The sequence below is a fragment of the Peromyscus leucopus genome, chromosome 8a, assembly GCF_004664715.2.
Source record: "Peromyscus leucopus breed LL Stock chromosome 8a, UCI_PerLeu_2.1, whole genome shotgun sequence".
NCBI lineage: Eukaryota > Metazoa > Chordata > Mammalia > Rodentia > Cricetidae > Peromyscus > Peromyscus leucopus.
The window spans coordinates 43,162,727-43,179,132 of NC_051085.1; the positions used below are offsets into that span (position 1 = coordinate 43,162,727).

The 16,406-nt window shown below is 41.8% G+C and overlaps 1 protein-coding gene across 1 annotated transcript in view; it reads left to right on the forward strand.

Moving 5' to 3' along the window:
* Esr1 (estrogen receptor 1) overlaps positions 1-16,406 on the forward strand; it is a 262,421-nt gene that overhangs the window by 122,541 nt on the left and 123,474 nt on the right. The window contains exon 5 of the mRNA XM_028890217.2: positions 882-1,217. Within this exon, the coding sequence (XP_028746050.1) occupies positions 882-1,217 (336 nt within the window). The remainder of the gene's footprint in view (positions 1-881; positions 1,218-16,406) is intronic.

Sequence of the window (16,406 nt, forward strand, 5' to 3'; positions counted from 1 at the left end):
TCTGACTCTTAGTGGTGCTGAACATTTCTGATACACTTGTTGACCATTATGTCTTCATTTGAGAAGTATCTCCCCGGGTTGACTGGTCATTTCTAATTGCATTATTGTTGCTTTGCTCTTTGAATTTACGTTTGTGCCAATGATTGTTAAATCAATGTTTCTCTTGGGATTCAGACATTAGGTCTTACTCCATCATAGTGCTCCACTCCTTCGTTACTAAAAACACCATCAGTTTGCTGTTAAAGAGTGTCTATAAAAGATGTAGTGTTTGATATTAAGTCATAGTTTGTGAGCAGTTATTATAATGCTATTATTTTTATAATATTTGCTATACACACATAGACATACACACACATATATATACATACATGCACATATATACATACAAGCATGCACACATATACACACATGCACATACATGGACACATGTACACATTTGCATACATACATATGCATTCAGATACACACACAGATAAACATGCACAGATACATACACATATGACATACACATATACACAAGCATATACACACATGCACACACAGAGACAACCTCAAGTACTGGTATTACCTCAAGTACTACCACCGGCCGATAAAATCCCATCATTACATTTTCAGGAGTTCGCACACCTCTTAACACATAGGTGGCTTGAAATTTGTTACATTGACATTACCTACCCCATGAATGTCACCAAATGCCACAAGTCAGTGCTGTTGGCCTTTTCGTTTGGAGTGACAGTTACTAAACACTTCCTAGTTGGCGTGTGCTCTCAATATTTATTTTCATAAAATAAAGGGCTATTATCTTTGAAGATGGTGTTCTTACTGAAGTCCACCGGAGAAAAAGGTCACCGAATGTGTTCTCTATCCTCCTGCCTTTTCAGGGATCCGGAAGGACCGGCGAGGAGGGAGAATGCTGAAGCACAAGCGTCAGAGAGATGACTTGGAAGGCAGGAGTGAAATGGGACCTTCGGGAGACATGCGGGCCGCCAACCTTTGGCCGAGCCCCCTCGTCATCAAGCACACTAAGAAGAACAGCCCTGCCTTGTCCTTGACAGCTGACCAGATGGTCAGTGCCTTGCTGGATGCCGAACCGCCCTTGATCTATTCTGAGTATGATCCTTCTAGACCTTTCAGCGAAGCTTCAATGATGGGCCTACTCACCAACCTGGCAGACCGGGAGCTGGTTCACATGATCAACTGGGCGAAGAGGGTGCCAGGTAAGAAGGCAAATCTCAACTTCGATTGTAAGCGCGATTAACTTTTCAAGAATTGGCTATGATACTGTGGGGGAAAAAATGACAGCGTGCTACATGATGAGTATCAATGCTACATTGGTCTTTGTCCCTTGTCAATATTAACCCACTATATTTTCCTTGAAACTTAAGATATAGCCTTTAAAAATAAACACCCAAGACAATAAAACCTTTGACATAGTATTTTTAGCCAGTTTTTCTTTGCTCAAAAGACTTGGATGGATACTACATACCACATGCACACATGTGTCTGTCACGCAGAGATATCACATACTAAAAGTACTTAATGCCCAGTGATCTATGGAATTTTTTGATTTCTAAGACTATCACTCAAAACTCCTCTATTAAGAAGCAGTTTTTCCGTAAATAATCTCGTCTTCAAATATTGTGCGCTAAAGGGCTAATAAAAGGTTTATTTATGGAACACCAATTATTTCTTCACTTTGCTTTATGCATCGTATGCTCAGAGAAAGGGAAATACAACAGGAAAATAAATGCAAGCAACCTCCTGAGGAGCTTCTAGAAAGATCCAGAGGCTGAAGTGACACTCTGTTCCTCCTATTGGTCTCTCAAGTGTTGTTTCTATATCTCTTGACTGTTCTCATTTATGGAGAAGGACTCTAGTTATGATGGAAATAAGACTCCCGTGCCCCAACTAATGGATTTTGTATACAGAAGCCTGTGCTGAGGCAAGAAGAGGTGGACTCTTTTGTATGGCTTAGAGATTAAATCAACCTGATTTGATTTGATTTAAATAGAGCTTTCTCTTCCTTGACTTTCAATAGGTGAGGTTATTTTCCATGACATGTGAAATATTTTCCCTTTTTTATAAAACTAAAATACCTATGGAGTTTTGTGCCTTCATTCTCAGAGTCCCTGATTTAGGCTGAGTTAATGTGAATCTGCCCTTTAGGAGTCTCACATGTGTTTGCCTAGATCCACATATAAACATGCTGCTTGTGAGGAGGGAGCCAGCAGTGCCATGCAAATTTATTACAGGGCATCTATCTAGTTTGCGTAGGAGAGGTCAGAGTGTGTGAAAGAATAAGACTGATAGAATTTAAATTTTGAGGATAATTCTAATGAGCAAGCAAAAATCCCTGGCCACCTAAGGAACTGCAAGTTTTATCAAATGCCTAGATATTTTATCATTGGTTTGTGAGATAGACACAACTACTTCGGGATTAGAATTATATAGGGCTATGTATTTTTCCTTGAACTTTATGTCTGTTTTTGTCCTGTTTTTACACATCAAGAGAAAAGAAAAGAAAAATGAAATCACGAAAGATTTAATGGTCATACCCCCGCGAGCCAATTCTTGGTTGCTGTTAAGTTTTTATCCATCTATAAACATCCCCCTCTGAGATTCTGGCAATATTGGCTCCAGAGCATTAAAGCACTGCTGAAAACAAGTATATATCATTTATTTTTATCTGTAGAGACCCATTGCAACATTTTATAAGTGGTATGTTGTTGTTGGTGGTGTTTTAAGTCAGGGTCTTGCTGCGTAGCCCAGGCAGGCCTTGAACTTACTTTCCTGCTTGTGCCTCAGTAAGTTCAAATGTATTACCCATTGATGAAAGAGTTATGAAAGTAACCTCAATTCAGGATTAAAATGGAGGCAGAAGTCAAGCTGAGGAATATTCTGTGGTCGTGTTTACCTGTCCCATTGTTAAACTCAGAATGAGACATATGCACGGTAATAAAATATCTAGCCAGGCTACCCTCACATTTCTTTATGATATTTCAAAGGTCCAAAAATCTTTGGGATCAAACTATATTTTGCTGATTGGCCCTTTATAAAAAATGGATTATAAAAGCAAAATGTAGTTACGTGCAATCATGTGCTATGTAACAACGTTTTGCTGAGCAACAGGCCACATCAATGATGGTGGGTCTGTAGTGGTATGGATTAGAGAGAGATCCACCCAGGGATCCATTTCACTGATGTGTCCCTGTCATCAAGTGACTGTCACAAGGCCGTGTGTGTGTGTGTGTGTGTGTGTGTGTGTGTGTGTGTGTGTGCCACAGGACTACTTGTCTGAGGAAAGTGAATGACAATGGCCATTGATTTAAAAAGGGTGAGAAAAAAAGAGAGCAGATCAAAGACCTCCATGAGGAACTCTAGAGATGACTGTGAAAGTTTGCAGAGAAAGTTGTATTTCACAAAGGTTTTATATACCCAAATAAAATCTGTCATTTAAAAATCATTTTGAAAGGCCACATTAAAGAGCAGGTATAGGCAATGTCACATTTATGAGGTGATAATTTGAGAATAATAATGGTAATTTCAAGAAGGGAATGAGAAACATCGTTAGGAAGAACAATAGCAGGCAAGCTGTTTTGTGGCATCAGCCATGTGATATGAATTTGAAAGAGAACAAGGAGGAGTATAGGGAGGCTTTGGAGGGAGGGAAGAGAGGGCAGTGATGTAATTGTATTATAATCTCACACACAAAAAAAGAGAAACGATTAAAAATACACACAAAAGGAGGTAAAGGAAAAGATTTCAATAAAGAAGTCGGAAGTGAATGACTACCAGTGTGAACAGACTTCATTTTGAATGATGGATTTTTAATAAATATAATCAATCCTTTGGGTTATTTAATTTTTTTTTTACAATAGAATATTGTTAGAATTCTCAAGAGTTGTGAATAAAGTTGAATTTTCCTTTGTCTTACCATTTGGCCTTATTTTCTGACTTGATATGTGGGAATTAAGAGGTGAGGATGTGTGAAATGACATGTAAGCATGGTCCTCAGTTCTATTCCAAAAAGAACTTGTGTTAGTCCTAGGAAAAGATATCTATAAGGAATGAATGTTTCCCTTTGGCATGTCTGAAGAACAGCTATGGGAAGAATGATCACTCTGACTTATCCAGTTCTGCACAAAGACTTTTTAAACATAATTTAGTTTTGAAATTGAAATATGATCATATCATTTCCCCTACCCTTCCCTCCCTCCAACCCCTCTCATTTTCCTACTTTTCTCTCTTTCAAATTCATACCTTTTTTTCTTAATTGCTCTTAAATCTACCATTTATCATCTATCTATCATCTCTCATCTTTCTATAATCTATATCTATCATCTATACATCTATCTAGTATCTATCAATGATCTATATCTGCCATCTATCTATCTATCTATCTATCTATCTATCTATCATCTATCTATCTATCTATCTATCTATCATCTATGTCTAATTATCATCTATCATCTATATTTATTTATCATCTTTGTCTCTCTGTCTATATCTGTCTATCTAATCCATCTATCTTTATTTGTTATCATCCCTATCTATCTATCCATCCACCTACCTACCTACACCTAAATATGTAAACACAACCTGCTCAGTCTGTATAATTTTACTTGTAGATGTATGATTTCAGGTCTGACCACTTGGTATTAGGTAAATGATTGGGGAGCTCTACCCTGAGGAAGACTATTACTTTGGCTCTCAGCATTCCTTAATTGCCTAGTTATTTGTCTAGGGTGGGGACCCTGTAACACAAATCTTAAAAGGTCTTATAATAAAAAAAACCCAGAGCCAAATATTGGGGCGAAAACTGAAAGATCAGAGAAGCAGAACAGCCAGCCACTTGCTTACCTCTATAAAATCCTCAGCCTGAAGAGAGCAAGTTCCTGTTTCTCTCACCTTATATAGCTTTCTGTGTCCTGACATATTACTTCCTGGGATTAAAGGCATGTGTCACTATTGCCTGGCTCTCTTTCTCTTATGTAGCCTGGTGTGGCCTTGAACTCACAGAGATCCAGATGGATCTCTGCCTCCCAAGTGATAGGATTAAAGGTATGTGCCATCACTTCCTGACCTCTATGTCTAATTTAGTGGCTGGCTCTGTCCTCTGATCCCCAGATAAGCTTTATTGGGGTACACAATATATCACCACATTTTTCCTCTTCCACAATGCCATGTCTATTGCTATCTTTCTTATTTAAAATTTGTTTAGGCGGCCATATTGATGAGACTTTATGGGTGTGACTTCCATGTCATTTCTAGGAGACACAATCTCATAGCAGACTGGGTTCCTCTGACTCTTATATCCTTTCCATTCATACTTGTTAAATGTTCCCTGAACCTGTACAGGAAATGTGTTGAGGGTGTATCAGTTGGGGCTGGGCACCACACATTCACTTGCGTTCTGCATTTTTGGTTGGTTGTGATTTTCTGTAATAGTATATCCATCTGTTGCAGAGAGAAATCTCTTTGATGAGGGCTTTCCACCAAGATATTATGTGCCACTGCTGTACCATTAAGGTTATCATGCCATGCTGGTCATTATTGTGGTTCATAGGTGTCATAGTTCATTAAGACTATTGATTGGCTCCTTCCATTAGAAGCATGCAGGATGCTTCTTGTTCCATGAAAGCCTGTCTTCAGAGAGGAGGCTTTCAGGTCAGATACAGTAGGGGTCCTTTGGGTCCTGTGTCAGAAACATATAGTACCTTCAAGATTAGGTACTCCCATCCATCTCCAAGAGACAACCAAGGGCAAAGGCAATAGCCTATAATGTTTGGGGAGTCTCCTGGACTCCCCTGACCAACAACTATGAAGTGGGTTTCCTATGCCTGGCATTACAGTATTTGGTAGCTAGTCTGTGAGCATTGTCAGCCCATATGGGAAATTTTTCATTTAAAGAATATATGTATACACATAGACTTGTATACATTTTGTGCGATTTTAGGTAAATAAGTAATAGATTCCTTTTAGATTTTTTCAGACATCTTTCCCGAGTTGTTTTACTGTCTTCATTGTCTCTCTCCTTCCGTATTGACCTCTAACCCCTGTCTCTACAATTAAAGCCCCTCCTTCTCCCATATCCCCTTTCAAATCACTTGTGTCCTCTGTCTCCCTCTCTGGCATCCCTCTTGACCCTGTGTCCCCTCTTTACTTTCCTGGTTTCTGCAGTTCCTCTTGGTTATCTGCTTACACCTGAAAACTTGGAGCTAGGAGCCAGAGATGAGAAAGAACACACAATGTTTGAAGGAGACTTTAAATAACCCAGGCTATTTCTGCATCTTTATGTCTAGCTGAAGAGATTTTGCCCTTTATTATGAGTGCTGTAATTCTTTAATACCTAATAGCTATTTTCTGGTCCAACTATGGAAAAAGGTTTACTTTGAAGATTTTTTTAATTTTTATTTAGTCTTTGAAATTTTTATACTTGCAAACAATGTATCTTGACCATCTCTACCGCTCAGCAGCCTTCCTGTTCTCCCGGGGACCCCCACACTTCTCCCTCCCAATTTCAGGTCCTCCTTTTGTAATGAATTGATTATTTGAAGCCACTGAGCTCAATTGGTGTAGGCCATATGCAAGTGGGTATGGTGTCACTCACTGAGGCATGGGGGACCGAGCAGTGGCCACACTCTTTAAAGAAATAACTCTTCCTCTTGTAGCTGCCACCAGGCTGCCAGTGGCTCCTTGGCTAGAGCTGGGGCCTTGGGAGCGCCCTCTCCACTAGACACTAAAACTTTAAACTGGCTTGATCTTGTATAGGTCCCTGTAGCTGCTGTAAAGTCATGTGGGCAACAGCCATGCCACTTTGACTTATAAATTAAACTCTTCCTTAAGTTTATTGCAACTTACATGCCTCAAAACCAGTGTAATTTTTAAAGATTGTTCTCTAGTTACTTATACTGAATGAAAACTTGGATAGATATATATGCTCCTAATGGCTGGTACTGGAAGCCTGATGGTCTTGACCCCTTTGGGAGTCACATACCAGACATCCTGTACATCAGCTCTTTACATTATGATTCATGACAGTAGCAAAAGTACTTTTGTGAAGTAGCAATGAAATAATTTTATGGTTGGGGCTCACCACAACATGAGGAACTGTATTAAAGGGTTGCAGCGTTAGGAAGGTTGGGAGCCACTGGCTTAGGAGATGGGCTGAAGGCCTGGGCCAGAAAGCAGAAGCAAAGAGAAATGTCTTTCTGAGTTCATGAAGACTTGCTGCCTTCACTAATCTCATTTCCTCAGTGGAAAATGCCTGACTCGTTTTTCCTTCCCTCCTGGGCTCTCCCTCTGCAAATAGGTATAGGAGTTACCTCTTCTACAGAGTCCTGACTCCACGCCATTTTGCTTTGGTTCTCTCCTTGCTCACCTATGACCCCACAGGCAAAGGATCTCTTTTGTGGACATATCTGCTTCAGGCCTCACATGCAGTTGCTCAGCAGTTTCTGGGTCATCCCCAAGAGTGCATTGTTGCCTAGCCCACCCCATAGCTCAGGACTTCTTCACCAGTATCTTCAGGAATCCACTGAACAGCATCCCTGGCCCTAATGCTCACCTTGCCATTCACATCAGCAATGAACAGAAGTCTGGAAACATGCAGATAAATAAACAGATAAAAGGTGACTTTGGGACTTTCTAATTTTAAGAAATCTGAGCCCTGTCAAGTACTCGGTTTTCTCACCAACGAGGACTACTCTTTAAGGCTGTGATGGTCCTCTTTGTACCTCTCTTCAGGGTCTAGCTGTGCTTATAACATCTCTATGGCAGCTACGGCAGCTACCTCAGTGAGAACTCAGTTTCCATCCTTCCTTTTGGAAAAAGGGCAGAGGGATATTGCAGAGTGTACAGACATGAGCCCTGAGAACCATGACAGGGGCATTTGTCTATCCACAGGTGTAATGAAGTGAGTGTAACCAGAAATGGAGGTGGGTAAGGTCAAGAGGACAGGGAGAGGGCTCAGCACTCTCCTGGAATCAGGCGTGAGCAGTACTTTCTATTCGGTTTCTGTGCATGCCGGGGACTTGGCAGAGCATCTCAGTCCCTGCTTCCCAGTTATAATCAGAGCAGCAAACCCTGGCCTCAGGCTGTTAGGACATTCTACCATACTAGGAAATTTGGTATGGTGATCACACAGAATGTGGCATGGAAGGGTGGGTGGGTGACATCCTGGAGTGATGACAGATGCCATTATTAAGGGCAAGACTTATTTAGAATTTAGAACTGTTCTGTATGGAGGTCCCTAGGACTGGGCTGGTATATCCTCACTCAGCACAGCACTCCGGGCTGCAGTGCACAGCTGTATTGCTGACCAGTCATGCCCAGCTCCCTACTGCTCCTGTGAAAGTTCCAGGTAAAATTCAATGAAATCAGCTACTTGTCTGATCTGTATCTTATGCACAGCTCTGACACTGGTATTTCAGGACCAGGTATACGAAGCCTTTGAAAAGTTCCTTTCTCACGAGAGTGTTGAGAATGTTCCCATATGGATCTTTTTTGTCACATATTGTCAAGGAGAATCTGAATGTCTGTGTGCCACAGCTGAGGGCTCTGGGTGTCCTCTGGCCACATTTCAGGGGGTTTTGGCTACAGTCTTGCCACTTCCAAAGAAGATGGACATCTACTAGTCATTTAAGTGCTTAGACAGATGTTACACTTAGAGTGTGTGGAATTGTATTCTCTCAAAAACACATGTTGAAGGTATAGCTCCTCATATCTTAGATTGTAATTTTACTCAGAAACAGAGTCTTACAGAAGTTGAGACCCAATGGGTTCACAGGCACGGTCTGTAATAGACGAAAATTGGCATCTTGGTAAAAAGGCTCATTGGGTACTGACCTAGATGTGTGTGTGTGTGTGTGTGTGTGTGTGTGTGTGTGTGTGTGTGTGTGTGTGTACAGAAAGGTAGTCATTACTCTCAGCTTCTTTCATGGTTGAACATGTGAACTAGACAGCTGACACCTGTTTTCTCTAAGTCAAGGGTCACCAGAGTTCACCAGCAGATACTGGAAGCTGGAATAGGCAAGTATGAACTCTAGCCTGAAAGTGTCAGAGACTGTGGTCCTGCCGACATTTCCATCTTCAACCTGTGGTGTTCTGGTTTCATTCCATTCCCATAAATCACCAACAAAAGCAGCTTGGGGGAATAAAGGATTAATTAGGCTTACACTTCAGGACGGGCCATCATTGAGGAAAGTCAAGGCAGGAACTTGAAGGCAGAAAATGTGGAGGAATACTGCTTGCTGGCTTGATCTCTGGTTCATCCTTAGCTAATTTTTTTTTTAATACAACCAGAGACTACCTGCCTAGGGAATGGTCCTCTCAGCACAGTGGACTAGGCCCTCCGACATCAATTAACAATCAAGACAACCTCCCACAGACATGTCCATATACCATCCTGACCTTGACACCTTCTTCTCAGATGACTCTAAGCTGTGTCACACTGATAAAGCTAACTAGGAAACCTTGCCTCTGAAGCTGAGACAACACACTTTTGTTTTAAAAGCCACAGTTTTTTTTGACATTTTATGTGGCAGCCTGGGAAATTAATAGAAAGTATGCTAGCCATGTTTTTGTTTTGTTTTGTTTTATTCTTTTATGTTGTTGTTGTTGTTGCTGGGCCTTGAACCTGGGGCTTTACACCAGTTGGAAAAGTGATCTACTGTGGAGGGGTTTCCTCTACCCTGTTTTGTATTTTTATGTCAATAAAATAAAATAAAATAATACATAGAATAAACTATTGGCATAGAGAAGATAGAAGTTGGATGTGATACCTCACGCCCATAATTCCAGCACCCAGGATGGCAGAAGGATGGCCAGCCTAGGGTACATAATAAGTTCAAGTCCAGCCTGGGATAAGGGAGGTACAGAGTAAGACCATGCCTCCAAAAAACAATGAAAGATGGGTAAGATAGTCATGGGGACACACATGTGCCATCTCAACATGCAAGAGGCTGACGCAGGAGGATTGCTGTGAGATCAAGGGCAGTCTGGGATGTGTAGCATAAGTTTGTCTTTTGACAAAAGACAAGAAGGAAACGTTTGGCTCCTCTAGCATAGACTTGGCTGGTTATTTACTCTGGTGTATATTTTCTTCTGCTTCTACAACTCCCTTGGCTCACTTAACTTCTGCCTTTGAAGCTGATTCAGAACAGCGGCAATCTCATGGCTCTCCCTGGCAGGTCGTGTGTGAAAGATTTCAACCAACAAAAGAATGACCTTACCTGCTGCTTTCATAGACTCTCTTTGCATTCATAACTGGCACCGTGGGAACTCGTCCTGGATCTGGTATGAGGTGTGGCTCCCACATTGTTTTTATGCAGGTACTCTGCTGTTTCCACTTCTTTTACTAAATAGCCTTGTGCAGAAATAATTCGAAGAGGTTTTCATAATTGACCTTTTGAGTTGAAGGGCTTTGTTTCTTCTTTCTTTCCTATGGACTAAAAGCTTTGAAAATAAAGCAAAAACATTTGACCATCGGTCTACAAGTGTGGTTAAGAAAATAAGATCTATGTACACACACACACACACACACACACACACACACATACATACACACATACATATATATATTTGCTTAATTTATGTTAACTGAATGCATTTTGTGATTTTTCTGTTGGGTACAGAGATAATTAGTAAATTCCAGTTCATTGAAGGAAGTAAAAGAAAAATTCTTACAGCTTGAGACATTCATGTAAGACCAGAAGTGGTAATTGGAGGGTAGGTTGGTTAGCTGACTCAGCATTAATAAGACTCAGCATTAATAAGGCATACCATTTGTTTACCAGGAGAGAAAAAAAAAAAAAAAAAAAAAAACATGTCCCAGGCATCCCTTCTCTCTTGGTCCATCTGTTGCAGCTGCACCCCAGGTATGCTTTCAACCTACTGAAGTCTCTGCATGCTTTCCACCATAACTTCAAACCCTGTGAGTCCTAGGCTCTCTCTCAAGTCCCAAACAACCAAATGTTCAGCTTCTACTTTCCATTGCCCACAGGCAACAGTTCACACTTTCACCAACACATCAGAACATAAACGACCCGGTCCTCCTCTCTGCCCTTCTGATGGTCTCTGTCCTTGCCAGGCCACCCAGTCTTCATGTTTGTCCACCTTAGTCTGCTACTCCCTAGTCACCATGTACCACTGAACCACTGAACAAATGCTCCTTCTCCGTTCTATTGCCACTAGCTTCCTCTAAATCCCCATTGCCCTATGACAAAGGGCTGTAAGACCTTGTGAGTGTGTCTCTTTGTGTTCTCATCCATCTCCTTTCAATTGGTCCTACCAGTTGCTGCTGAAATAATTTCTGGGAATCACTGTTGCAGGTGCTGCGTTTGGTTGGAAGTGCAGCTCAGTGGTAGGAGCACTTGCTCATAATGTGCCATGCCCTGGGTTCATCCCAGCATTACAAAGGCTGGCACCCCCCTGTTTTAAATTTGTTGCAGCTCCTATAACAAGTGTCACCAGCAAGTTAGCTTACAACAGAAATGTATGCCCTCATAGTTTAGAAGCTAATGGTCTGAAATCACAGGGTCGACAGGACCATGCTGTCTCCAAAGACTCCATGTCTGACTTCTGTGACTCTGGTGGCTGCTGGTGTGGCTCCATGTGTTCCCATTTGCAGGCATTTCCAGTGTTAAGCACCACGATCACATCATGAAAAGTCCCTCCTCCCAGGTGTCTAAGTTTCTGTGACCAAATTTACCTCTCACAAAGATGCCAATTCTCCAAATTAGCTTTAGCTGTCAACTTGACACAGCCCAGGGGTTTCTGAGAAGGAAGTCTAAACTGAGAGAGTACCCAGGTGAGATTGGCTTAAGGGCATGTCTTTTGGGGAGTTGCCTTAGTTGTTCATTGATATAGGAGGGCTCAGTCCACCATGGATAGTACAATCCCCCTGAACAGTGCTCCTGGGCTGTATAAGAAAGTTGACCAAACATGGGCCTCTGAATGAGCCAGCGAGCAGAACACAAAACACTAAGCAGTTGTATTTAACTCTCACCCCAATGTAGAGGCCTTCTTTCCTTCAGAGGTCAAGGTGGGCATTAATTTAAGATGGACACATGGTGCATAGAAACTTGGCATCAGGACCTTATTATCTATCACACTTCTGAAAAGCCTTAGCTGATAAATAGTAGTATCCTCCCCAAAGCTTAAAATATAGAACTAACCCATACCCTGGGATTCCTGACCCAAGGCTGACTTGCTGTGGACTAACCTTGAGTAGGTCTTGATGTGATTTCTGCCCTGTCCGCTGAACTCGGGATCCCCCGTCCATCCTTTCACCTTACTCTGCATCACTGATGCTCTTCATTTTGCTTTTTGTTCAACACCTGTATCCTACTGGCTCTGCTCAAATTCCTTACCCAGTTTTGTCCTAAAGGACTATCACAACTCCTAGTTCTTTTCAGAAACTCCCCATTTTATGACCAATGTGGCCTCGGATTGAGTTTGCCTCTTGGGGCCGCACTGACTGGTTGGATGTACATTGCACCACTGTGTCTACTGTGATCTGAAGCGCAGGGATTGCTCTTTACTTCCTTCCTTCGTGGTAGATTTGTTTGTTGCTGGATGGTTCACTTATTAAGTAAATATTACAGAAAGCCGTTGTTTTAGACTCAGCTCCCTCAGGAGGCCCCAGCAGATGAAGACTCAAAAGTCAAGATGTAGTCATTCACCATGAAAGACCGAGTGAGATGAAGTTGTTACCTGGGTTCTGAAAAATGATGAGAGAAGTGAGGGAAAGGAGTAATATACAAAAGATTTGAGAGAAGATAAGAATGAGGAAAGGAGTAATATACAAACAGGCTTCTTTCCATAGATGTGCCAATGAGGCCCCTCTGCTTTAGTGCTTACGCCCCAGGCTGGAATGTGGCTTCTTAGTAGAATGGCTGCCTAGTGTGCATGAAGCCCTGGCTTTATTCCCCAGCGCAGTATAAACTGGATGTGGTGGTGTACCCCTGTAATCACAGCCTTGGGGAAGTGGAGGCAGGAGGATCAGTCACTCTCGGTCATCCCGAACTTAGAGTTTGAAGCCAGCCTGGGTTACACAAAACACTATTAAAATGCTGCTACTGTGAGGACTTGCATCCTTTAATTCTTATAAAGAGTAAAACTGAAATCATCCCATGTTAATCATTCAGGAATTTTTCTATTTTTCTGTCTCCTTGATGAACTCTGAAGTGAGCAAAGCATTTCTCATTCCTTGCCTTGTTCAGCCAGTGTCTATCCATAAAACCAACCTCCTCTTCTTGGTCCATTGTAACATTCCATTTCATCCGAGAAAGCACTGACCTGATTCTAGAATAGCAAAATGAAGTCCCTTCAGACCTCCACACTAGCTGTTGTCATTTTGCATTTTGACAACTCTGTAGTGAAAATTCTTCTTTGAGATGAAAGGAACTGTCTTCCTGCCACCCAAATTTAATTTGTTTAAGCCACCAACTTTCTTTTAAAACTTGTGTCTGTATGTGCTAATGCAATGACTTAGCAGGTAAAGGTCCTTGCCGCCAGACCTGATGGGTTGAGTTTGGTCTCCAGAACGCACATGGTGGAAGGAGGGAACTGACTCCTGAAAGTTGTCCTCTGAGCTCCACATTTGTGCTATGGTGTGCCTGTGCACACAAGTGTGTGCATGCAAACACATACACGTACTCACACACACACACACACACACACACACACACACACACACACACACACACATAAAGTCAATAAATATAGTGCGATAAAAACAAAAGGTTAACTGATGGTGTAAAATTTTTGATATCGAGTCAAATTATAATATAAAGATATCTTCCATTTCTATAAAACTAATGAAAGTAAAATAAGCATTTTTGTTACAAAACAGATGTTTCCTTTTGGATTGAAATATCTTTTTGATGAATGGATGTTTTGAACAAGATGACCATTCATCGAGTCTGAATTCTTAGAGGGCTTGAAGCTGTGTGACTTCTCTAGATTGAGTAGCTTTCTGGGGTGACTGGTCTAGGTTTATGTGCCTGGATCTCTGGAGTCTATTTACTCCCAGTAGCCATCTGTTAAGACTCTGTGGCCAACCTGTGTGTCTTCAATGTCACCATGGCCGACTGAGTCTGGTTTGAATTTCCCTAATGTGCAAGGAATTCATGCTTCAGTGATGACCGATGTTAGTTAGTATTTGTATATTTTTTTTAAGGATTAACCACTGGGGAACTGTAGAGAGAATATCAGTATTGGCCCTCATGAGATCTAGAGGAAATATAAGAAGCAGTGAGTCCTCTAGAAAGCTTCTTATATTTGAGTTGAATTAAAATAACTTACCATTTCCCAGTCCCACCTACATAACCCATAGCACTGTGAAGAAAGCTCACCAAAGAGACTTGAAGTATATTTCATATCACTACCATGTTATTGCATTATTTCATAGGAGCCAAGGGTCTGCACTGTAATCTTTATGTTAGGGTGTGGTATATACTTGACTGTTTACTTTGGGACAGTAGTTACTATTCTCTGCTCACCCATGACTAGCTTAAAAATACTCATGTTAAGCATTTACTTTTCTTACTAAATATCAATCCAGAGCCTCAGGGAAGTGGTTGAACATTGAAGGCAACTGGCAGGCATTGGACATAGACTACATGGAGCTTAGATACGTGTTTCTTTATTTCCCACAGCAGATGGTGCAGTGGTTGTTCAAGGTAAGTCACAGCTGAAAGGTCAGAGTCATCAGGAAAACCGGGGCTCACTCCCACCCTGGTGGGAATGAACTTCACTGAGGGTGAAGTTCGAGAGTATGACGGTCAACTCTTTTTGTCTGGCTTATGGTGTTTGAACATTGACAGCAGGTGGCATGGCCTTGGGTTGCTGATATTTCACCTCACTGGAGTCACAAGCTGCTTGGTGTTGAGTTCCATTTCCTCAGAAGGGTGACTGACCCACCCTTGTCCACTTTAACTCTTGTCCACTTTCCTAGTTCCAGGGAGTCTTTGAGCTTTACTTCTGTGAGCAACCAAACTCTTCTACACAGTGTGCTCAACTCTGACTTATTCTCTTTTGTCTTGTTTGGTTTTGGTGCGTGGGGTTGAACTTGGGACCTTGCACACACTAAACACACAGTCTTCCACTGACCAGTGCCCCTAGGCCTGGTTCAGCTTTGGATGGATGCTTCTTTGTGGTGTAGGGGAGGCGTACATGAGGGTACACATATGTACCAGTATATGTGCACATGGAAGCCAGAGGTCAACCCTGAGACTGTTTGCGAAGAACCATTTTACCTTAATTTTTTAAGGGCCTCTCACTAGTCTAGAGCATGCTGATGGCTAGGATGCCTGGCCAGTGAGCTCCTATCTCTGATTCCCCACCCCCTGCCCACCCAGTGCTGGAATTACAAGCATGAACCACGATGCTTGGTTTTTTGTGTAAGGCCTAAGGATTGAACTCATGACCTGCGGCTTGGCAGCAAGTGCTTTACCCACTGGGCTACCTCCCAAGCCTGAACAGTTGCTTCTTTTAGGAACATCTGCCCTGGTGAGTGGACTGCTTGATGTGTTAAAGCCTAAGTGCTGTTTAATAATTCTCGAGGCAAGCTCCCTGTGATTTAATTTTTAAAAAATCAAATGACCTTGTTATTGCAGTCTATCATTTATCACTTAGCTGTACCCCGCAGGGCTCTAGCATAATAGCCAGGGGAAGAGAAGTGTGGCTGCTTAAGACAGACGAAATTTAATGAAACGGTGGCAGCGCCTTCTCTGGAGGGAACTGAAGTCTCTTTTTGTTTCTTTCATTGGGTGTTTATTTTATAAGTATGAAATCTACTAAATGGCGGGCAGTTCCCTTGCTGGAAGGTGGGACGGGTGTCTGTTCTTGAAGCAGCTTGGGCTCTTAGTGTGGAAGCAGCTCTGCCGGCACCTAAGGTGACACCTGTTTCCATGGATTGTATTGTCTTCCGCCCCACATCACCGGCTTAGCAACATTTTCTTGCAAAATGTGTGTGCTCGAATCTTAGGGGAGAAGAATCAAGTTTGGGATGAGAGAAATCACTTTGGGGAAATTTAGTGTCCTTTTTGTCTCCTTCTTTTTGCCTCATCTTTTGTCTTACCTGGTCAAGATGTTTGCCTACATTTTCTCAGGGCACTTGGAAGTAGGAGATAAATGGTTTGAATTTAGAAACGTCACTCAAGGCCTTGAGCTGTGGGGAGATACTTTCAGAAGAATGAGTTTAGGTTCTATCTATCAGTTTTTCTCTTCTCTCATTTAAAAGGAATAATCCACCCCCCAATGGAATAGTCCTTTTGATTTTTTTCTTTATTTCTGTCCATACTTCTGCGATATGAACTGAAAAAAAAAATCATCCTTTCTTGAGCATATTTTGAAATACCCACAAAGGATTCCCAGAACTATTGGGAGACTTCACTGAACTG